The sequence below is a fragment of the Aspergillus campestris genome (assembly GCF_002847485.1).
Source record: "Aspergillus campestris IBT 28561 chromosome Unknown P168scaffold_1, whole genome shotgun sequence".
Classification (NCBI taxonomy): Eukaryota; Fungi; Ascomycota; class Eurotiomycetes; order Eurotiales; family Aspergillaceae; genus Aspergillus; species Aspergillus campestris.
Genome location: NW_020194336.1, coordinates 2550552 through 2569895, shown reverse-complemented (window position 1 = coordinate 2569895; position 19344 = coordinate 2550552). Strand labels below are relative to the sequence as shown.

At 51.0% G+C, this 19344-nt stretch overlaps 9 protein-coding genes and 2 non-coding genes across 11 annotated transcripts; 8 read left to right on the top strand and 3 right to left on the bottom strand.

Annotated features, from left to right (window-relative positions):
- Window positions 1-284: 284 nt before the first annotated feature.
- Window positions 285-395, top strand: P168DRAFT_t29. Its single transcript has one exon. It is a non-coding gene; the product is annotated as a tRNA-Phe (tRNA).
- Window positions 396-957: 562 nt separating this feature from the next.
- Window positions 958-3646, top strand: P168DRAFT_262988 (CCAAT displacement transcription factor COY1). Its single transcript, XM_024834773.1, has 4 exons — window positions 958-1238; window positions 1307-1474; window positions 1526-2376; window positions 2426-3646. Exons 1-4 carry the CDS (start codon window positions 1106-1108, stop codon window positions 3539-3541), a joined length of 2268 nt encoding a protein of 755 aa, XP_024697181.1. The 5' UTR covers window positions 958-1105; the 3' UTR covers window positions 3542-3646.
- A 192-nt stretch (window positions 3647-3838) lies between these two features.
- On the bottom strand, window positions 3839-3929 carry P168DRAFT_t6. Its single transcript has one exon. It is a non-coding gene; the product is annotated as a tRNA-Pro (tRNA).
- A 496-nt stretch (window positions 3930-4425) lies between these two features.
- P168DRAFT_323690 (SDR family oxidoreductase) lies at window positions 4426-5799 on the top strand (the record flags this gene model as incomplete). The annotated part of the gene is made up of 8 exons (XM_024840720.1): window positions 4426-4766; window positions 4841-4924; window positions 5019-5032; window positions 5095-5253; window positions 5316-5364; window positions 5432-5505; window positions 5582-5720; window positions 5785-5799. The coding sequence occupies exons 1-8, from the start codon at window positions 4566-4568 to the stop codon at window positions 5797-5799; spliced, it is 735 nt and encodes a 244-aa protein (XP_024697180.1). The 5' UTR covers window positions 4426-4565.
- A 177-nt stretch (window positions 5800-5976) lies between these two features.
- On the top strand, window positions 5977-6855 carry P168DRAFT_286700 (uncharacterized protein). Its single transcript, XM_024836400.1, has one exon. It carries the CDS (start codon window positions 6118-6120, stop codon window positions 6370-6372), a length of 255 nt encoding a protein of 84 aa, XP_024697179.1. The 5' UTR covers window positions 5977-6117; the 3' UTR covers window positions 6373-6855.
- A 241-nt stretch (window positions 6856-7096) lies between these two features.
- On the top strand, window positions 7097-8525 carry P168DRAFT_323689 (uncharacterized protein). Its single transcript, XM_024840719.1, has 2 exons — window positions 7097-7850; window positions 7916-8525. Exons 1-2 carry the CDS (start codon window positions 7584-7586, stop codon window positions 8405-8407), a joined length of 759 nt encoding a protein of 252 aa, XP_024697178.1. The 5' UTR covers window positions 7097-7583; the 3' UTR covers window positions 8408-8525.
- A 410-nt stretch (window positions 8526-8935) lies between these two features.
- Window positions 8936-10470, top strand: P168DRAFT_323688 (rRNA 2'-O-methyltransferase fibrillarin family protein). Its single transcript, XM_024840718.1, has 3 exons — window positions 8936-9122; window positions 9306-9472; window positions 9566-10470. The coding sequence occupies exons 1-3, from the start codon at window positions 9050-9052 to the stop codon at window positions 10274-10276; spliced, it is 951 nt and encodes a 316-aa protein (XP_024697177.1). The 5' UTR covers window positions 8936-9049; the 3' UTR covers window positions 10277-10470.
- Window positions 10471-11734: 1264 nt separating this feature from the next.
- On the top strand, window positions 11735-12759 carry P168DRAFT_323687 (glutathione peroxidase). The gene is made up of 2 exons (XM_024840717.1): window positions 11735-11915; window positions 12011-12759. Exons 1-2 carry the CDS (start codon window positions 11873-11875, stop codon window positions 12532-12534), a joined length of 567 nt encoding a protein of 188 aa, XP_024697176.1. The 5' UTR covers window positions 11735-11872; the 3' UTR covers window positions 12535-12759.
- A 32-nt stretch (window positions 12760-12791) lies between these two features.
- Window positions 12792-14134, bottom strand: P168DRAFT_323686 (translin; the record flags this gene model as incomplete). The annotated part of the gene is made up of 8 exons (XM_024840716.1): window positions 13990-14134; window positions 13842-13878; window positions 13685-13738; window positions 13451-13584; window positions 13287-13392; window positions 13132-13217; window positions 12912-13061; window positions 12792-12863 (listed from the first exon to the last, which is right to left on the bottom strand). Exons 1-8 carry the CDS (start codon window positions 14053-14055, stop codon window positions 12792-12794), a joined length of 705 nt encoding a protein of 234 aa, XP_024697175.1. The 5' UTR covers window positions 14056-14134.
- A 1072-nt stretch (window positions 14135-15206) lies between these two features.
- Window positions 15207-16028, top strand: P168DRAFT_286694 (60S ribosomal protein eL22). Its single transcript, XM_024836399.1, has 4 exons — window positions 15207-15239; window positions 15422-15457; window positions 15522-15718; window positions 15799-16028. The coding sequence occupies exons 1-4, from the start codon at window positions 15222-15224 to the stop codon at window positions 15923-15925; spliced, it is 378 nt and encodes a 125-aa protein (XP_024697174.1). The 5' UTR covers window positions 15207-15221; the 3' UTR covers window positions 15926-16028.
- A 351-nt stretch (window positions 16029-16379) lies between these two features.
- On the bottom strand, window positions 16380-18332 carry rex3 (putative RNA exonuclease Rex3; the record flags this gene model as incomplete). The annotated part of the gene is made up of 2 exons (XM_024834772.1): window positions 16380-17920; window positions 18014-18332. The coding sequence occupies 2 exons, from the start codon at window positions 18330-18332 to the stop codon at window positions 16380-16382; spliced, it is 1860 nt and encodes a 619-aa protein (XP_024697173.1).
- Window positions 18333-19344: the final 1012 nt, after the last annotated feature.

Below are 19344 nucleotides of genomic sequence, written 5' to 3'. Positions count from 1 at the left end.
AGACCCCAGATCAAGACTGATCCTGGGAATGTTGAATCACATCGTTGGCTGCTAGGGCGCCAGAAGCGATGGCTAAAGCGGTAAGAAGGACGTGGAAGGCCTTCATATCAGACGAGTCAACTATTTCATGTTGATCTATGTTTGCAAATTTCAAATGATCGGAACAATGTCATTCTTAGATGCGCCGAGGGCGAGTCCTTTATGAGTCTTTTTGTGGTGGCCATGTTCTATTGGAATATGGTGGTCCACATGGAACCAAAGTGGGTGACAGTTTTTCAACAATTGGGACTATGGCGCAGCTGGGAGCGCGTTAGACTGAAGAATCAACTTCAGCCTCCTACTTCCACCGAAGTAGTGTAATCTAAAGGTCACCGGTTCGATCCCGGTTGGTCCCATATCTTTTTTCTTTTTCCTTTTTCCATCAATTTTCATCTTTTACCCCAGTTCTTCTTTTGAAGAAGCATAACATGATTGCTACCTATCATCTATCTATCTGCTTACCTGTTTTGTCTTTTTCATTGTAATGAAAAAGTGTACCTAGATAAGGTACACAAAAGTTTAATGCTTGAACCTGTTATAATACGGGGCAACTACTGTCCGATAAGAGCGCACCTGTCCACCAGCATACAAGTCAACTCAAGCAGACAACTTGGATAGCGCATGGCCAGCGAACGCCCACTGAACTGTTTGATTCGATTCTTGTCGTGTTCCTTTTGTGGATAAATATAACTCTAGCCGATGACACGCCAGCAAAGGACAAAAAGAATGTTATTGGAGTCAAAATTCTCCGTATATTGTGGATAGCAATGCAAGCACGCGTAAGATTAGCAATATAACCAGCAAGTTTGCTAGATAAAGTGTTGAGGGAACATAAATATGAAGTCCAATCTCCTGCTGTATAGAGCCAGAACCCTGTATGGCTTACGCGTTCGGATCAACACTCGGCCCGCTCGGCGCTGTCATCTACGTCTCCGCATTGCGATTCATCCAAGTTGTCATTATTATCTTGGGCTATAGGCGTCGTTTATATCGTCAATTTCATTTCTGGCGGGGGCGCAACTGTTCTGATCTTTTCTTACCGCCAGGAAATACCGACTCGGCCAAGATGGATTCGTTCGCTCTCACCGAAAGCCTTGTCCCTGAGCACAACAGTCAAGATGGCCACGAGTCCGAAAACACCCCCGGAAAGCTGCCGGAAGGAGCGAACAAATTCCAACGCGCCATTGCGGCGTGGAGAGGTATGGTGTTGAAATTTGGATGTCGCAACTCGTGCTTAATTTGAGAGCTAATCTATAACTTATTCAAGGCATCGATCTGACCAACACTGTCGCAAAGTTGGATGGTACCGCCTCGGACATTGTCGCTGAGCAGCGGGATGCGCTTGTCCAGAGGAAGGATCTCGCACAGAAGACCAAGGATTTCAGAAAGCTTGATGACTCGTCCAAGCTTTCAGAGTACAAGGCTCTCTTGAAAGGTCCGTCGGACTCGTTGGGTTTATGTGTTCCCGGCTAATGCTTATTGCCAGCGTACCAAAGCTTCATTGACGTCTTGACCAACCAAGGAAAGGCCTCGTCATCTGCCTTTTTGCAACTCTATTCGTCTCTTTCGGAAGCGCCCGATCCTTATCCGCTCCTCGAAACCTCGGTCGATTCTCTCGTCCACTCCGAAGAAACCGTCCCCAAGTTAACCTCCGAACGGAACCATCTACAGGGATCGGTGGATCGATTGACCTCCCAGCTGGAGGACACGGAAAAGCGACTCGAGGAAGAACGGGCCGCGCGGAAGAAGTTGGAAGACACCCAAGAGTCTCGGATTAAGGAGATCGAGACCTCCTGGTCTGCGGTGTTGTCGGAGAAGGAGAATAACTGGACCGCCAAGGAGAAGACACTGGAGGAGAAGGTGGAGAACCAGGAGCGCTTGCTTAAGGAGGTCAAGGCCAGCTATGAAGTCTCTCAACGACTGGGGCAAGATAACGAAGGCGGCGATAGCGCTCAAAATGGAGCAACCGCTGCTGAACTCGAATTCGTGTCGGCCGACCTAGAGAAGACCAACCTTCGACTCGCCGAGGTCGAGGCGAGGAATGAACAACTGCGGCTTGAGCTGGCTCAAGCTGCGTCGCATGCTCACCCGGACCAGCCATCATCCGTCGAAGACGACCCATCATACCTCCGCCTCCAGTCGGAGAACTCCTCTTTGCTGCGCAAACTCGATGCGGCCCGATTTGATAAGGACTCGGACCGTCACTCGTGGGAGGCCAAGGTTTCTCAGGCGGAACGACAAAGCGCCAAGGTGTTGACTGAGAGGGACGATTTGAAGTCCAGGCTAGAGAAGTTCTCCGACTACGAAGAAATTCGCCGGGAGCTGGAAATGATCAAGGTGAGCTCCACCCTACATTCAGCCTGACATTCCGTCTAACTTGTATCAGTCTATTGAATTTTCTCCCGGTGACGACGATGATGGTGAAATAAATACTGCGGCTGCCAACGGGGCGGCCGCCGCAACCAAGGATGGATCCAAGAACAGCTTGGAGCAGCTCCTGTTGGCCAGGAACAAGAAGCTCACCGACGAGCTCACTGTCCTTCGGGTCTCCCATCGTGATCTCCAAGGCCAGCTTGAGACTCTTCGGGAGGACCTCTCGATGACAAAGGAGGAACTCGAGAAGTCTCAAAAGCTCTCCACGACCCTGGAGAACGATCTTCTCCGCGTGCAGCAAGAAGCTGCCAACACCTTCCCGTCGACGGCGATGTCTGTCGCCGGAACCTACACCACGCGACATCCATATTCGGCTCGCAAAGGTGGCATTTCCCCAACGTCGTCGATCATCTCAGGCTTCGATCAGTCAGCCGTCTCTCCTTCAATGGATGCGATCCGCGCAGGCGAGCCCGTTGGCGGCGGCTCCGGCCTTCTACCCATGATCCAAGCCCAGCGAGATCGGTTCAAGAAGAAAAATTCCGAACTCGAAGAGGAGTTGTCGAAAACGTACAACGCCGTCAAGTCTCTCAGGCAAGAGGTCGCCACCCTCCAAAAGGACAATCTCAGTCTCTACGAGAAAACGCGATACGTCTCGGCATACAGCCGCGGCCAGGGCTCCACGTCGACAGCATCTACATTCGCAAACCAGCCAGCAACCTCCTCCGTCCACTACTCAGCAGACACGCCATCAGGCCTTTCCCTCGACCGATACGAATCCGCATACGAGGCCAAACTATCACCATTCGCCGCCTTCCGCGGACGCGAGTCAGTCCGCGCCTACAAGCGCATGAGCCTACCCGAGCGGATCGTCTTTTCCTTAACCCGGATCATCATGGCCAACCGCACGAGCCGAAATCTCTTCGCGGGGTACTGCTTCGCACTGCATATCCTCGTCTTCGCCATGTTATATATGATGAGCTCGATGGAGATCGAGAAGCACAGCAGTGCGAGCCTCGGCGCCGCGGCGGGGACGATAGCGCAGAATATGAGAAACGGGGGGTCCAGCGGGGGAGGCCACCCTTTACATGGCGATGATTGGCAGGAGGTAGGCTTCGACCACTCTTCCTAGTAAGTTGTTGTCGGACTGGTTCGTCATGTAGTAGTATTATTTCCCAGGATTACCCCGACTGTTGGCGTTTGGTGGTTAGCGATTACAACTGAATATACATATTTCCTTTCTCTCGGTATTTATCCATTTTCGGTGGACAGTCCATAAAGTATTAAGCCCCCAGAATTGGCGAGCAGCCAGATAGATCGACAGACAGCCAGGCAGGGACATACTTACTACCTACGGGTTAAAATAATAAAAATGAAAATAAGTGTTCCAGCAGTGTATAATAGGAAAGAAAAAAGAAAAAAAAGAAACGGCCCGAGCCGCGGATCGAACGCGGGACCTCTCGCAGATATGCTTGGGTTTAAATCCCTAAGCGAGAATCATACCACTAGACCACCCGGGCGCTTGTTGTTGAAGATGATTGGTTTGGAATGATACTTGTTGCTGAGACTAATATTAGGTTCAATTGTCCTGGATAGTACAGAAAAGTGTGTGGAATTTGGTTATGCTAAAGCTAGACTTTCAGATTACATAGCTTTTGGCTTAACTTATGCTGTCTTGCTTTAGCATCATTATATTTTTACTTCTTTTCATTTTTTTGGTCGAGGGTGTTATGGTCTACTTGGTTCGACATGGGTTATATATCTAAGTCTACATGCCAGGTTAGGGATCCAATGCGGGGAGGGCATACAAAACCCCATAACTGCCCCCCAAGAATGGGAATACTTTTTTATACCAAATACGGCCCGAAAAGCGCAACCGAATGGCTACACAGGAATGACTGAGTCAATTTCACCACGGTAACTATCCACCGTGGCTTGTGCAAATCCAGCATGAGGAAAGGGCGATCTAGTCTTAAGCGATAGCAGTGGGGTATCAACTCCAACAACAAGCGGGGAGGGAGGAACCGTTATCTATCGTCGATTCGCATTGTTTCACTGTCCTCCGCGTGTACGCATAAAGCCACGGTCACTCTCACTGCTCCAGTACTACTGTCTGATCGACTGGAAGACGTCTAGCATATCAACATCGACAAACAATGGCCGAAACCAAAACATGGCTGATCGTCGGTGCGTCTCGTGGGATCGGTCTTGAGTTCGTCCGCCAGATTCTTGCCCATGGCCATCGCGTTATCGCCACCGCGCGCAAACCTGGCTCTGCCTTGGAGGCTGTTGTTCGGGATACAGCGGAGCGTGCGACTGTTCTGGAATGCGATGTGTCTAGCGGGGAGAGCATCACTGTAGGCTCACTTCCTGGAGGCGATGGAGAGAGGATGGAAAGGAAAAGAGGGAAAACGAGGTTAACCCTGGGCAGAGATTCACCGAGCAGTTAGTCAAAACCGGAGTCAAGAAGATCGACTACGTTGTGATCAACGCTGGGATCTTGGAATATCCAAACGTGAGAAACCCTATTCCGCCCAACCACGCCATTCCCATCACCTAACCCTCACTATTATGCGCCATAAACCACCCCTAAACAACCACTACCACAGAGAACCCTCGAGATGTAAGTACTACCTTACTAGCAGATCCCAAACCAAAAATGCCACTCTAATAAATGACCCCCAGGAGCTTCGATCACTTCGCGCGCCACCTGCACACCAACACCGTGGGCCCCATCATTACAGCCCAGAAACTTCTTCAACAGACTGAAGTCGCGATCGGGACAATCGCGTTCATGTCGAGCGATTCGGGTTCCACGCAGCGCTTTCTCTCATTCGAAGATGGGTAAGACGAACCGGCCTGCACGTAGCCCGGCATCACGAGCTAATTCTGGTTGAAAATCCTAGATTCGCCGCGTATGGTGCATCCAAGGCGGCTCTTAACCAGGCTTTGCGTGTATGTCCCTGTTACTCTTTTGATGCAGGCGCACGGAGCAGCGATAACTGACCGTTGACTCGCGTAGCATATGGCAGAGGAGCTGAAACGCAAGGGTAGAGGCACTGTGATTTTGGCACTGCATCCGGGGGAGGTCGCCACGTGAGTTCATTTTCTTGTTGCAGTGCCGGGTTAGAACAGAACATGTCGGGCTAATATGGGGATATTATCCTGCTAGCGATATGGCGAACATTGAAATCACCTGGGAGATAGATGGTGGACAGATCAGTGCCGAGGAGTCCGTCCGTGGCATGCTGGAAGTTATCCAAGAAAAGACTATCGAGCGTACGGGTACGTTTTGGACATGGGAGAATGTGGTAAGTTTTGAGGGAGTTGGTTTGTTGCTTGCTACTTGCTTGTGTTTGCTGACGCGGTGGATAGGAGTATCCGTGGTGACAGCTTGTATAATAGGTTGAGACATGTTAGGGAGTCGTGCAATAAGCCACAGCAATATGCTTTTACCACAAGGCACAGTATATGTCCTTTTTTTTTTGATTTGAGTAAGGCGAAGGATATTGTGGGTTAGAAGCCACAAGGAATAGCTCACCAGGAACCAAGTACAATAATCATGGACAACCCAAGTGAACAAACAAAAGGCCTTGCTACTTCCTAGGTATGTGCCAACATAACAAGGAAAGACTGACCCATGCTTCTCAAACCCTCGGCAGCAAAGTCGGACATCGACGTCCATATGGCCGTGTCCGGCGCTAACAAATGAATTACACTCCCTGTCGACTTGTCGACCTCTCAGAAATAACCCGGACTTCTCGATCTCGCGGTCAATTACGCTACCTCTCCCAAAAAACAGTCCAGCAGCTGCAGAATAGTCAGAATCGCTCGACGCCCTTGAGGTTCTTACAGAACCCCCGGACCTGGGTGTTTTATCTGTTAGACGCCCGTCCTAATAATAGTACAGCGTTTATCCTTAGGTTTCATCCATCATCTAGTCACAAGAGGAATTCAAAATAACACAAACTTTATTGAGTCCTGGTTCGGTGAAATGTTTTTGGAGGAGGTTGGGCCTTGGGGTGGACTTTACAAACGGGGCAACTCATGGCTTGAGTTGTTTGATTAATAGTCCAGTTGATAATCCAATGATGGTGACTACGCAAATAGTCATCATGAAAAACCATAAACAGCAGAAGGTTAGTCAATTATGCTGCTGAGGTTGACCGGTTTCGACAGATGTTTGTATCTAGGGTTGTTACACTGTAGGTAGTATGCAGACTCCTGGGTCAACCCCGAGAGAACCGATGCGCCCGTGATACCCCGTTGACAAGAAGATAAATTAAAGCGTCAATTTGAGTTCGCTCGAGCCACTGCCTAGTCTCCAGCATTTATTCCTGGCTGGCTGACTGGGCGAGCGGCGAGCCACATATTATGCCGAGGGGATGGCGCCAACCGGCTCAATTCGAAAGAAGAGCATGATACATCCATCGATGGCAACCGGAGTAATAATACAATCTCACCGGCTCAAGGTCCACGGTCGAGACGCTTGTCGAGGTATAATAAAGCATGTAAGATGTCTGTTCTTCACACTAACCCCGATTGGCAACCCTGTAAGCGCCGGGGTTATAATTAGATCTGGAAACCAACCGGGGAATTTCCACAGCGAATGACCGTACACCATGTCCTTCTCCACTTCGATCCCAGCAGAGCTCCCAGATCGATGGCAATCACCAACCAGATTGCTCGTCATTGTCTGCAGACCAGCTCATGTTTCGCGTGGCCGTCAACCCTAGCCCCGGAAGGATTCCAGCGCATACCGACCTGCCAATGGTTGAGCGCAGTGCGGCGAGGTAGTTGCGGGCGGCTAGCCTCTGGTGCATCCTGGCTCGATTCTGTTTATAGATACTGCAGCCTGGGTTTCGGGTTGAGAGCGAAGAATGTCGCCGGGCTCGAGTAGGCGACTTGGTAATTTGGGGGCTGGTATATATTGTCTGTGCTCTGCGCTGACGACCTGGTCGCCGATTCACCGTTGCTCTTTGTTTTCAACTGCATACTACTCAGCTGGCTTCGAGTGGTTTGGACGTCTTTCCTTTGTCCTGACTCTCTTTTGTCGTTCAACAAAACTCCTACTTAGCATATTCATCATTGAAGATATCTCTGAGGGATCCCTTCATATTTTAAATTGATACCTACTATATCCGCGTAGACCGTGGATCGACTCAGCATCCGACATGCGTCCTATCTTATACCTCACTTCGTGCCTGGTGGCCACCTCCCTGGCAGCGCCGACCTTCTTCGACGATGCATACAATTACTCCGACGAGATGGCCGAGTTCCTCGGAAAAGTGAGCCAGCACATCCACGGAGACGTCAAAGACCTTCTCCACAAAGCAACCACATGTGATCCATCGAGCATCGCCTTGCCATCGCACGCGTCAGGACTACCCCCTCCCGACGACCAAAAGCCAGCCTACGTCGCTGTAGGCCGTGGCACACAGGTAAGACATGCCCCCCTCTGCCCATACACCCCCAAACAGACACACGGCTAACGACAACCAAACAGAACTACACCTGCACCGACTCCACCTCCAACTCCAAGCCCGAAGCCGTCGGCGCCGTCGCCCGCCTCTACAACGCCACCTGCATCGCAGCCAACTACCCAGACGTGATCCACACGCTGCCCGGCCTGGCCTACAAGCTGACCTTGCCCCCGGGCGACGCCGACCCGCTGCCCCCCGCGAACATCGACCTCCTGGGCCACCACTTCTTCGAGAGCAAGGTCCCTATCTTCGACCTGGACACTACGACCTCCCGGAAGTTTGGCGTCGCACGGACAAAGAAGGTCAGTGATATCGATGCGCCGTCGGATGCGATTCAGGGAGAGAACGGGGCGGTTGCGTGGCTCTACCTTGAGACGGTCGATGGCACGGTCGGGGGTTACTCGGGTGTCTATCGCGTGGACACTGTTGGGGGGGCCGCCCCTAAGACCTGTGAGGGGATGGAGTCCTCGTTTACTGTGCAGTATGCGGCGAACTACTATATTTATAAGTCTTGATGGGTTGGGTTGTTCCTTTGATTCTTGGCTGGGATGTCTTTCTTTTTCTTTTCTGTCAATTTGCATAGTATCGGTGTTATAGGGATCTTGTTTAGACGCATTGCACATTTCGAGTCATACAGGATGGTGACTTACCATTGACATACCATGTAGGTACCTTACAGTACTCACTATGCCGTAGGAATACCTCACAGAGCCTGAGGTATCTCCCTGTAGATCAGTCCTGCACTCCCATTGGACGAGGGCTTGCACATATCAGGTGACCTCGCTATGAGCGGCCACCCACGTGACCGACCGGCGTGCCCACAGGCCCGATCCCCAAAGCGGCCTAGCGCGGTCTTGATTTTCAGAGATTCCAAAGGCTCTGCCTGAAAATTCTCGACCGCCAAAAAAAAAAAAAAGAGAGAAAAGTCCCCGACAAGCAGCACGGCCTCGACCTCGAATCATCGCCAACGAGTCCTTCTCTCTTCTTTCCCTCTAGTCCTTTTGTTTCAATCTCACGAGATTGGCGATATCGACAGGGTCCCACCTTTTCGACTCCGATTCTTTTCATCCTTCGAACCTCCTGTGTGGTGCTTAGCATCCCAGTCCTACGTTTTTTTTTTCCCGATCGATTTCGAAAGAATAATATCATAACACACAATGGCTTTCGGACCCCCTAGAGGCGGACGTGGCGGTGGCCGTGGTGCTCCCCGTGGCGGCGGTGGTGGTCGAGGTTGGTTTTTTTTTCTTTGCATCCCTGGGCGTTTGAAAACGTCGTGACGCCCAACGTGGTTGGAATCGGTTGTGGATGTTTGCGATGCCATATGTCTTTGACTAGATTCTTCTACTTGGGTGGATGGCGTTGGCTCGTCCTGCGATCTTGGTAGAGACAGACTGGCTAACTCGTTGACTGCAGGTGGCTTTGGAGGTGGTGCTCCCCGTGGCCGTGGTGGTGGCTTTGGAGGTGGTGGCCGTGGTGCCCCCCGTGGTGGCCGTGGTGCTCCTCGTGGTGGCCGCGGTGCTCCCCGTGGTGGCCGTGGTGGTGGTAAGCCCGGTGCCCGTGGTGGTGCCAAGGTGGTTGTCGTAAGTAGTCCCACGATATTTTTGGCTTGGGAAGAGAAGGGCCAAGCAAGGGCGAAATTTGATGGATGAAAAGCTGACATGCCTGCTCTACAGGAACCCCACCGTCACGCTGGTGTCTTCGTCGCCCACACCGGCAAGGAAGATCTGCTGGTCACCAAGAACCTGACTCCCGGTGAGGCCGTCTACGGCGAGAAGCGTATCTCGGTCGAGGGTCCCGCCGGCGACGAGGGCGCCGTGACCAAGACCGAGTACCGCGTGTGGAACCCCTTCCGCTCCAAGCTGGCGGCCGGTATCCTGGGTGGTCTGGACGACATCTACATGCGCCCGGGCTCCAAGGTGCTGTACCTGGGTTCCGCCAGCGGTACCTCGGTCAGCCACGTCGCGGACCTGGTCGGTCCCACCGGTAACGTCTACGCCGTCGAGTTCTCGCACCGCTCCGGCCGTGACCTGATCGGCATGGCCACCCACCGCACCAACGTCATCCCCATCGTCGACGACGCCAGACACCCGCTCCGCTACCGCATGCTCGTGCCCATGGTCGACGTTATCTTCGCGGACGTTGCCCAGCCCGATCAGGCCCGTATCGTCGGCCTGAACGCCCACATGTTCCTCAAGGCCGAGGGCGGTGTCATCGTCAGTATCAAGGCCAACTGTATCGACAGTACCGCCAAGCCCGAGGTCGTCTTCGCCCGTGAGGTCCAGAAGATGAGAGACGAGAAGATCAAGCCCCGGGAGCAGTTGACTCTGGAGCCCTTCGAGCGTGACCACTGTATAGTGTCGGGTCTGTACAAGCGTTCTGGATGAAAAGCTATTTGACGTTTCCTAATTTGGTTTTGTTTGATTTTTTTTCTTCTATCTTTCTTTCTTTTTTTTATCCTGGCGTCGAGTGTTTGTGATATGCCGAAATGTTTTATTTACTTTATGCTTCTTTCCTTTAATCTTTGTGTCGAGGTTTCTTACCTGTATTTTTGGTTTGAATCAAGAAAGTTAGACTGGGATGAGTTTGTAATTTGTTGTAGACATTAGACAGGGATGTAGAGCAAGTGTTGCTATCACTAGTTGACAATGGCTAGTCATAACTTGATTATCCAGAGTATCATATACTTTACCTTATTTGCACGAGGGGAGAAGTCAAAGTCTGACCAGGACTCTCATTCCATATCTATTCCAAATTATGCACAGTGAACAAGTCCACAGAAATAAGCCTAAACCCAACCCAACCACACTATCAACATCAACCATCAGTGCATAGACAGCAATAATCCACAGCCCCCCCCAAATGATAACGACAGGGATAAATCCACCAGAAAAGGAGTAACGGGGCTCCAGATGTACCACCTCAACACGATTGACTATGGCAGCCCATCCTATTCCGGTGCTGCCATGAAGCTGTATTGAGGGTAGTCACATACTCTACTAGGTCTGTTTGATTGTAATTACTGGTGTGTGAAGTAAAAACATATATGATCGATTGTTCTTCATCTATAGACTACTCCGGTACTCCCGTATGGCATAATCCTGGAATCGAGGACGTGGTAAATCACTGGGAGACTCTCATCATATCTATACCAGCTACTTCCTATGGAACGTGCGGGAGCAATTGGACATGCTTGTTCCCTAACTTCAACTTGCTGTATGTGCAGGCGTCTATCTCATCATGAGCTACCTCCCTTGGTATGGTCATCCTCGATGCCATGCTGGAGTCGTTCCTGGCTTTATGCTACCGACTCATGCACAGCCTGGGTGATTTGGATAATGCCATGATTTTGCACACATTAGATACCGATGCAGTCACTATCCCGAGGGTGATGGACCGCGGTCGATTTAGAGTACGGCAAGGATTGCTGTACCGATTAGCCGACTCATTTTCTAGTGTTCTCATGACGAGAGGTGAGATGTTAGCTTGGTGCGTTTCATCCATATCATTAGATCAACGGAAGTGTAGTTCCTGAAGATCACTGATCGGGAATTTCGAGCCACAGCCACCGTCGTCATCAATGTTGATAGTAAACTACCGACATGATTTAACCTGCTTGCATTAAGCCATATTCCAAACGAAGAAGCCCGAAAGAGAAAGAAGGAAGGAGTGGAGCACTGACTAATCGCCCATCATGTGACAGGCACGGCGATGATGACATCGGATCCGGCAGCTTCTCCGCCATCGCGACTGCCCTTTTTTGACTTTTACCCCCTCTCCTTCCCCTGCCTACCTCGGTCCCTCCAAGAGCATCTATGCGATCCGTTTTACCGGCTTCTTCCAAACTTGCATTACGACCTTTTTCATCGTCGAGATATCTTCTTCGTGCTCACTCGCCCTCTCCTTGGACTTGTCCTAGACCGAACGCCCCTCTTGGTTTCGTGCCCCGCTCTGTCTTACCTTGCCACGCCACCAGAAGAACTATGGCGTCCGCGACGACTTTTTACGACTTTGAGCCTGTCGATAGTAAGTCTTCCCTTCTATCCAACATACCTCAAACCAACGGCAATCAAAAAAAGGAAAAGATAAGATAAAGGAAAAATGCTAACCTTAACCTCCAGAAAAGGGCTCCCCCTTCCCTCTCACTCCCCTCAAAGGCAAAGTCATCCTCGTCGTCAACACCGCCTCCAAATGCGGCTTCACTCCTCAGTTTAAGGGCCTCGAGACCCTCTACCAGACCATTAAGGAAAAGTACCCCGAGGACTTCACCATCCTCGGCTTCCCCTGCAACCAGTTCGGCAGCCAGGACCCGGGCTCCAACGACGACATCCAGTCCTTCTGCCAGGTCAACTACGGCGTCACCTTCCCGGTGCTGGGCAAGCACGACGTCAATGGCGAAGACGCCGCGCCCCTGTGGACTTGGATGAAAGAGCAGCAGCCTGGCCTGATGGGCCTCAAGCGCATCAAGTGGAACTTTGAGAAGTTCCTCATCTCCCCTGACGGGAAGGTCGTCGGGCGCTGGGCTAGCGTTACCAAGCCCGAGTCGCTGGAGCAGACCATCCTCGCTGAGATCGAGAAGGCTAAGAAGGCGGGGTTGCTGGCGTCGCAGCAGGCTCAGGGTGGTGAGCAGGCGAAGTTGTCGTAAGCGTGTGATGGATTGATTTTTAATTTCCTTTTGTTTGTAGGTGATACCATGCCTTTCTTATGTTGATTCTTTTCGTACATTGAAACTACGTGTATGTGTGTACGTGTGTGTATGCATTTGATTTCTGTTCGTGTTATTCATACCAGATTGCAACGCTGCATAGCGCCTGTGTTCATGGTAATCGTCATAATCGCATCTTAATATATGATACTCCCCGAACCGCTCCTAGCCCATCTTTAGATGCAGTAGACACCAATTCAAGCAGCACCACCCTTGGGGATCAAATTCCGCAAGGAAAGATCGTACACGACGTCTTCCACTTTCTTGACCTGGACGAGTTTAGCATTTTCTTCTCCCATTCTGATAGTTTCACATACACTATACTTAATCCCATCACTCCTCTTCCGCAGGATATCATTCTTCAAGTTCAGCAGCTGGAACCCAGAGAACAGATCCTTGATGAACTGGCTGATCTGCAGCGGACGGTCATAGTCGCCGATTGTGACGGAGTTGACAGCAAGGCGAGACTATACATTAGTTAGTAGCTAGAATATACACATAGAGCGTAAAGAGAGAGAGAGGGAAGGGGGGACAGACCAGCTCTTCAACCATGGAGATCAGAGCGAGGAGATACTCCTCGATTGTGAGATGGAACGCATCTTGCTCTTTGAGATTGACGGGGACTGTACGTTTAAATATAATCAGTTTCGCACCCATATTGAAAAAAAAGGAAGAAAGAAGATGAGACGCACTGTCAAGAAACTTCCCGACCTCCTCAATCGTCAAAAACGACGCTGACCCAGAGCTCTTATACTCCTCTAGACCGCCCAACCAGGCGCAGAGCTCGATGGCGGAGACCTACCCACAGAGCAAGTTAGCTAGCTCACAGAATAGAGTAGCATAGCCAGAGACAGACCAGATTCTGCAGTTCGCGTGTCCACACCCCGTTGTACTTGTAGAACGGGTGCTTGTCTGCCACGGCTTTCAGGGCCTGGACTTCTTGCTTCTGGGCGAGGATCTCTCTGGTGGCGTCTTCGAGGACGGGGGTCACTGGATTGGTTAGTATCTCTTTATATATTGTCTGTCTTGTTTTGTTTGTTCTATTTGGTTTGGGTTGGATAGAGGGAAGGGGGTGAGGTTAGATACATACGCTGGTTCCTGGGGGTAGAGTGAGCCCGTGAGAGGATAGCTTGTGTGGATCTTCCTGGGATGCATCAGTTCTGGACCGATTATTTGCGCTGTCTTCTCCGCTCTTCTCTTCTATCTGCATCATGCAAGACAATTGACTGAATAGCTAGGATATATACCTCTTCTAGCAAGGGTTTGTACGATATCATGAAGTTCCTAAACCGTCCTGTCAGTTTGGATCTAGTTTTTTTCTCTCATCATCCCGCCGAAGAAAGCTCCGTCTTGGCGGGATTGGAGCGGAGGGGAGGAGGGAGGGACTGGACTTACGTCGCGGACGGCGGCCTCCTCGTCGATCTTTGCTTGGAGATCTTCGAAAATTCTGTTCTCGATCATGGTGGTGGTGAAGGGTGGGATGGGGTTTGTTTGTTGGAGACTGGAGGTTGACTGTGGTGAGAGGAGGTGGGTGTGTGTGTGGCTGTTGGTTGGAGGTTTCAGAGATGGCGGGCAGGATTGTTGATAGAGCTTCAGATAATGTTATTACACCACATTCTTCGATCCATCGTTTTTTACTATTACTATTGTTATCATTATATATTGTTACGATTTCCTTTATTTCATGTGAGGTGATATACTCGTCTGTTCATATTTAATGTACGCGCTCTGGTCTGACCTGTATCAAGAACGAACGTCCTACCGCGATCGCGGCGTCTCTACTCAAGATATTACCGATAGAACGGGAAAACTCGACATGCAAGACTTCGTTCGACAAGCTACAAGTCAAGTTGTATTATGATAGGGGAATTAGCTGTACAGACATATGGCAATGGGCCGAGTACCGACAGGTACGATTGCATCTCTTGAAGTCAAGATACACTCGTGGCTATTGACGGGTTTACATACTGAATGTAAACACGGGGACAAAGAACCGGACTAAAAGCTAGACTTTATATTGGAGATACGACTTAAAAACTATTTTCTTCTCCAACCAGCTGGATATACCAACCAAATTGATGAAAAAAAAAGTTCGCGTCGATCGGGAGTAGTGTAAGCCCAATGACACTGTGTGGCCAGACATGCGCAAGCACAGAGGACCGGCCACGGGATCCAAAAATGAGATTAATCAAAGTTGTGTTCAGTTAGAACACTTTCAGAGATTAAACTGAAAAGAACAGATACTACACTTGATCTAAGCCAAAAGGCAAAGAGAGCTGGAGAAGAAAAGAAAAAAGATTAAACGGAGGAGGGGAGGAGGAGGTATTTATACTCTTCCCCTGTTGGTCCGTGCGATGCTAGTCCGCTAGCGCGGTTCAGGGATGACGGAAGCGAGCGAGATCGACTACTGTCAGGTGATTGGAGACAGCCCTAACTGCAGCCCAGCTCCAGCCCTAGCCACTATGCCCGAAGGAGAATCGCTCCCCGAGACTGACTGCCTGGTCTCCACCACGCAGTATCCGTCGTTTTTTTCCCTTTGATCTTCTTCCAGGCGCAGGATACTTACCTCTTTGCGACCATCTATCTATCTATCCCCCATACCAGCCCCTCCTCCCCAATCAGTCGCAATGGCTCCCGCTGTCTCTGTATGTTACCGTCCCTGAAACCGCTTTGCTGTTCCCCCTGATGGGTCGATCGTGTGTGTTTTTCATCTGCCACTGACCGACTGGAATATGTCGGTCAGGGAATGGGAAAAGCACACACCGACACCCCGGGGATTCGACATCAAGGAACAGTAGGCTAATTTCAATGTCATCTGGATGAATAGGCTCGTGGTCGCAAGGCCCAGAAGGTCACCAAGAAGGTATGTCCCGGCTACTCTTATCCTACCCACTCTTAACGATAACAGCCCTAACCAGCTTGTATAGTTCACCATCAACGCTTCGCAGCCCGTGAGCGACAAGATCTTCGACCTCTCCGCCTTCGAGAAGTTCCTCCACGACCGCATCAAGGTCGAGGGCCGCGTCGGCAACCTCGGCGACAAGATCGTCATCTCCCAGGCTGCCGAGGGCAAGCTTGAGGTCGTTGCTCACATCCCCTTCTCCGGTCGCTACCTCAAGTACCTGTACGTTCACCCGACCTGCCTTTACCTCATCCGGAGGAAAACTACGACCCGTTGAACGACCCGATACTAACTATAAACAGGACCAAGAAGTACCTCAAGAAGCAGCAGCTCCGTGACTGGATCCGCGTGGTCTCCACCTCCAAGGGCGTCTACGAGCTCCGCTTCTACAACGTCGCTTCCGAGGAGGCTGATGAGGAGGAGGAATAGATTATTCGTCTATTTTCGCTTTCTCGTGGGGATCTTAGATACCAAAAATAAATTAAAAAAAACTTAGCAAATGATTTGAAATATATTCAGTTGTTAAATTGGGGGTTTTCATTGTTTAGTGTGTTGTAGGTTGTCATTGTATACTGTATAGTAAAGTGAGGCTTGCTTGATAGGGTCTTGTTTGGATGCTGGTTTGAGGTGGCTCGGTTGTCGTGTGGCTGGGCTAGACATAGTATGTACTATGTGTGATCGTCTTGTTCAAGAAAGACTGTAACTGTAAGGCAGCCCTTGTGTCTATCTCTGTCTGCTGTCCTTGTGCTCCCGGCGTTATGAACCGCAGATATTCGAATTGATATCATCGTTCCGCATGCCAAGTGGTCTACCATCATCCTATTCCATTGGGTATCATAAACGAACTATATATGCCAAATTCGTGAGAATCAACCACCACTCCTCAACCACCACTCCCGCGCTTATGTCCAGCCCCAGGCCCCAGACCACGAACAGGTCCAGAGGCCGTCACACCAGGAGGCGGAACGAGGCGGACACCCTCAATCCGCCATCCCTTCGCCCGGAGAGTCTTCCAAGTCTCTGCAGCCTTAACTCTCACTAGATCGCCCGTGGCGACTGCATCCTCCCTGGAATCGTGGCCCCTGTTTCCACCGGTTTGGATATCCCGATCGAGATACCTCTTGCTGAGGATCTTCAGGCTTGTGCGGAGGGGTAGACCTCGCGGATGCGGGTATAGGAGGACCGTGTCGATGATGGTCGGGTGGATGATGCGGCTGGCGTTGAGGTCGTTGTCGATTGCGTGGCCGATGAGCGGCGTGTCGGGCTGGAGGAGCGAGAAGAGGAGGGAGCGCGCGGCTGCGGGCGACTCGACGACTTGTAGTGGGGCGGACTCTTCCTGTGACGGTGGGGTGCTCCCGTATGGTATTGCTTTGGTGTAGTGCTCGGGGAAGACGCCAGAGAAGCGCGAGTTGAGGTCTAAGACCTCCCCTATGGGCCGTACCAAGACGTCGAGGAGGGGTTTTCCTTCGGGCCAGCTGACGGCTGTTAGGCGGATGAGCTCGAGACCTAGGGTTGTGTATCCCATTTCGCAGTCGAAGCACACGGGCGACTGTGGGCCCTTGTCTGGCTGTGCTGGGGTCTCGGCGAATTGGAGGATTGATGCGAGGCGTTTTGTCTCTGAGACTTTGAAGACGTGCGAGTTGCCTTTGGTGCAACCGGAGGAGGTCCCCAGTGTCTCGTTGCAGCAGCTGTAGTACGCTTCTCGATGGCCGGTGATGTGGTCGGTCTGTTTCCTTGTGGGATAAAGAGGCTTCCCTGGGTGGTAGGTGCATTTGCCCCCGGTGGTGAGTGAGCCGTCCTCGCGACGACCGGGAAACACCTGAAACCGGCCACCGCACCGATCGCATTTCTCCCAGCCCTTGGATTCGATGACGCCCTTCTTGGCACCCTCGACTTCCTCCTGCGTGGGTGCCCTTGTCACGTAACCGTGGTTTTCTAGGCCGTTTAGAGGCGTGATCAGCTGGCTCGCAAGCGCGATCTCCTCGTTGACGGTCATGCCAGTCGTGAAAGCTTTAGGATTCGCCTCTGGTGTCGCCGGCGCAAGCTTGTAATATCTATCATTTAAATGAGCCTTGACTTCTTTGACCCAGTCCTCCGTGCTCATTTTGGAGAGCTTCACAATCCGGAGCTTGATGACATTTCCGTATATGCTTGCGTTCTCTCGCGCAAACTTCTCTTCTTCATCCAGTGCCATAGTAACCAGTTCATTGGGGGTCAGAATCAGGTATTTCTCGGTGCTGTCTTTGTCTTTGGCCACCTTGTTGTTCAGGGCAGTCATCGCGCCATGTAGCTTGGTCAAGATAGACAGCCGCACGCCGTGCGTGGCTGGCGTTTTGGGAATCATTCGGGGGTTTAGACTTTCTTTAGGAGCTCGTCTCGGCGGGAGACGTGATTGTGACGGGGCCGCTGTCGCTTGTGTCGACACTGGTCTTGAAGGCGGCGGCGAAACCGCTCGGGACGCCGACTGAATCTTCGAGGGTCCTTGGCTTGCAGGCTTAGCCTTAGCATCGCTGCCACTAGCCACCGCTGGTGAATCTCTCGGTACGCTAGATTGACTTTTCGGGGCCGGTGACGGCCTCTCCTTCGGTGAAGGTCTTGACTGATCTTTTTGCGAAAAACCACTGCTCTTGGTAACGCTCGCATCTAGCTTGGGTTTCTTCCGCGCTGGAGCCTCCGCCGTTGTGTCATCAATCTGCATGGGTTGTGAATCGTCCGCCGCGGAGGGTTCATCAAAGGGAGGGTTGACGCTCTCGTGAGAGAACATGCATGTCATGAGAGAACATTGGGAGCCCTCCGGACAAGGGACCTCCTTGAACAGGCCCAAGGTAGCAAACATGGTGATAAGAAGAGATACGGTCGTCGATGGTCGTGGAGAAAACGGGTGATAGAACAATAGACACGGTTGGACTAAGTCGGTAGAAGCCACTGCTCATAACCTCCCTATTCCTAGAGTATGTACCCAAATACTGCAGTATATCCAGAAGTGACTGATATCCAATCTGCCAAAGAAGACAGATGTGTCCAAGGCGTTGTGGCTGTTCAGTCCTCAGCTCTGAACACGTGCAGTTCACTAGAAACTCAGCCGGCAATGGCTCACGCAGAAATATTAGCCCATCCCAGCCAAGCCATACCAACCAGTCTATTGCTTGGTCTTCACTGTCTGAGTGCTCTGCAGTATCATGTCTGGTGGAAAAAAGCGGACGGGGAAATGATCACAGCCAGGATGTCGAAGTGCAAACACCCCAAATAACACAAAGCTCTTATCTTATCATCGGTCCCGTGGATGCTGAATAATATGATGCCTGATTAATGGGGCATACATTTGTGCATCCAACGAGTGACGTCCTTACTGTTACAGCTGTATATTGCAGGATATTATGTGTTTAAATTTGGAATTGTTGAGGATCGCCCATACGTGATTTTCCCAGGATCGTCTGTACTACGTTTAGTTCAGTTGAGCGACATGGTAGAGCGTATTACCAGTGACTTCATCGCTGACACTGGACTCGCCACATGTATGATTCCATGACATACATGACTAGTATACATCCAAAAAATACTTTTATCTACGCTCTGACTAGACGAAGTGGAATCATTTATGTGTACTCATAATCTCATTATATCATATCTAGTAATAGTATCTCGCCATGAGCCCCCTGACTTAGGAAGACACTAAGATATCCAGACGGTATAGTACTTCCCGCCAATTGTCATTTTTCACCTGGAACGCCACCGGTGGGTCCATACCCTGGTGCTCCTCTATAGAAAAGAACATGCAATTAAGAAAGGAGAGTGAAGGAAGAGGTTATCCGTCCCTGGGCAAGGAAGCCCTCGCAGGGGAATAACCC

Coding starts and splice junctions, on each gene's coding strand:
- P168DRAFT_262988 (XM_024834773.1), top strand. CDS start 1,106: ATGGATTCGTTCGCTCTCACCGAAAGCCTTGTCCCTGAGCACAACAGT. Junction 1,239..1,306: donor CGCCATTGCGGCGTGGAGAG/GTATGGTGTTGA, acceptor AACTTATTCAAG/GCATCGATCTGACCAACACT. Junction 1,475..1,525: donor GTACAAGGCTCTCTTGAAAG/GTCCGTCGGACT, acceptor GCTTATTGCCAG/CGTACCAAAGCTTCATTGAC.
- P168DRAFT_286700 (XM_024836400.1), top strand. CDS start 6,118: ATGAATTACACTCCCTGTCGACTTGTCGACCTCTCAGAAATAACCCGG.
- P168DRAFT_323689 (XM_024840719.1), top strand. CDS start 7,584: ATGCGTCCTATCTTATACCTCACTTCGTGCCTGGTGGCCACCTCCCTG. Junction 7,851..7,915: donor CTGTAGGCCGTGGCACACAG/GTAAGACATGCC, acceptor ACAACCAAACAG/AACTACACCTGCACCGACTC.
- P168DRAFT_323688 (XM_024840718.1), top strand. CDS start 9,050: ATGGCTTTCGGACCCCCTAGAGGCGGACGTGGCGGTGGCCGTGGTGCT. Junction 9,123..9,305: donor TGGCGGCGGTGGTGGTCGAG/GTTGGTTTTTTT, acceptor CGTTGACTGCAG/GTGGCTTTGGAGGTGGTGCT. Junction 9,473..9,565: donor GTGGTGCCAAGGTGGTTGTC/GTAAGTAGTCCC, acceptor CCTGCTCTACAG/GAACCCCACCGTCACGCTGG.
- P168DRAFT_323687 (XM_024840717.1), top strand. CDS start 11,873: ATGGCGTCCGCGACGACTTTTTACGACTTTGAGCCTGTCGATA. Junction 11,916..12,010: donor CGACTTTGAGCCTGTCGATA/GTAAGTCTTCCC, acceptor CTTAACCTCCAG/AAAAGGGCTCCCCCTTCCCT.
- P168DRAFT_286694 (XM_024836399.1), top strand. Junction 15,458..15,521: donor CCCAGAAGGTCACCAAGAAG/GTATGTCCCGGC, acceptor CAGCTTGTATAG/TTCACCATCAACGCTTCGCA. Junction 15,719..15,798: donor GGTCGCTACCTCAAGTACCT/GTACGTTCACCC, acceptor AACTATAAACAG/GACCAAGAAGTACCTCAAGA.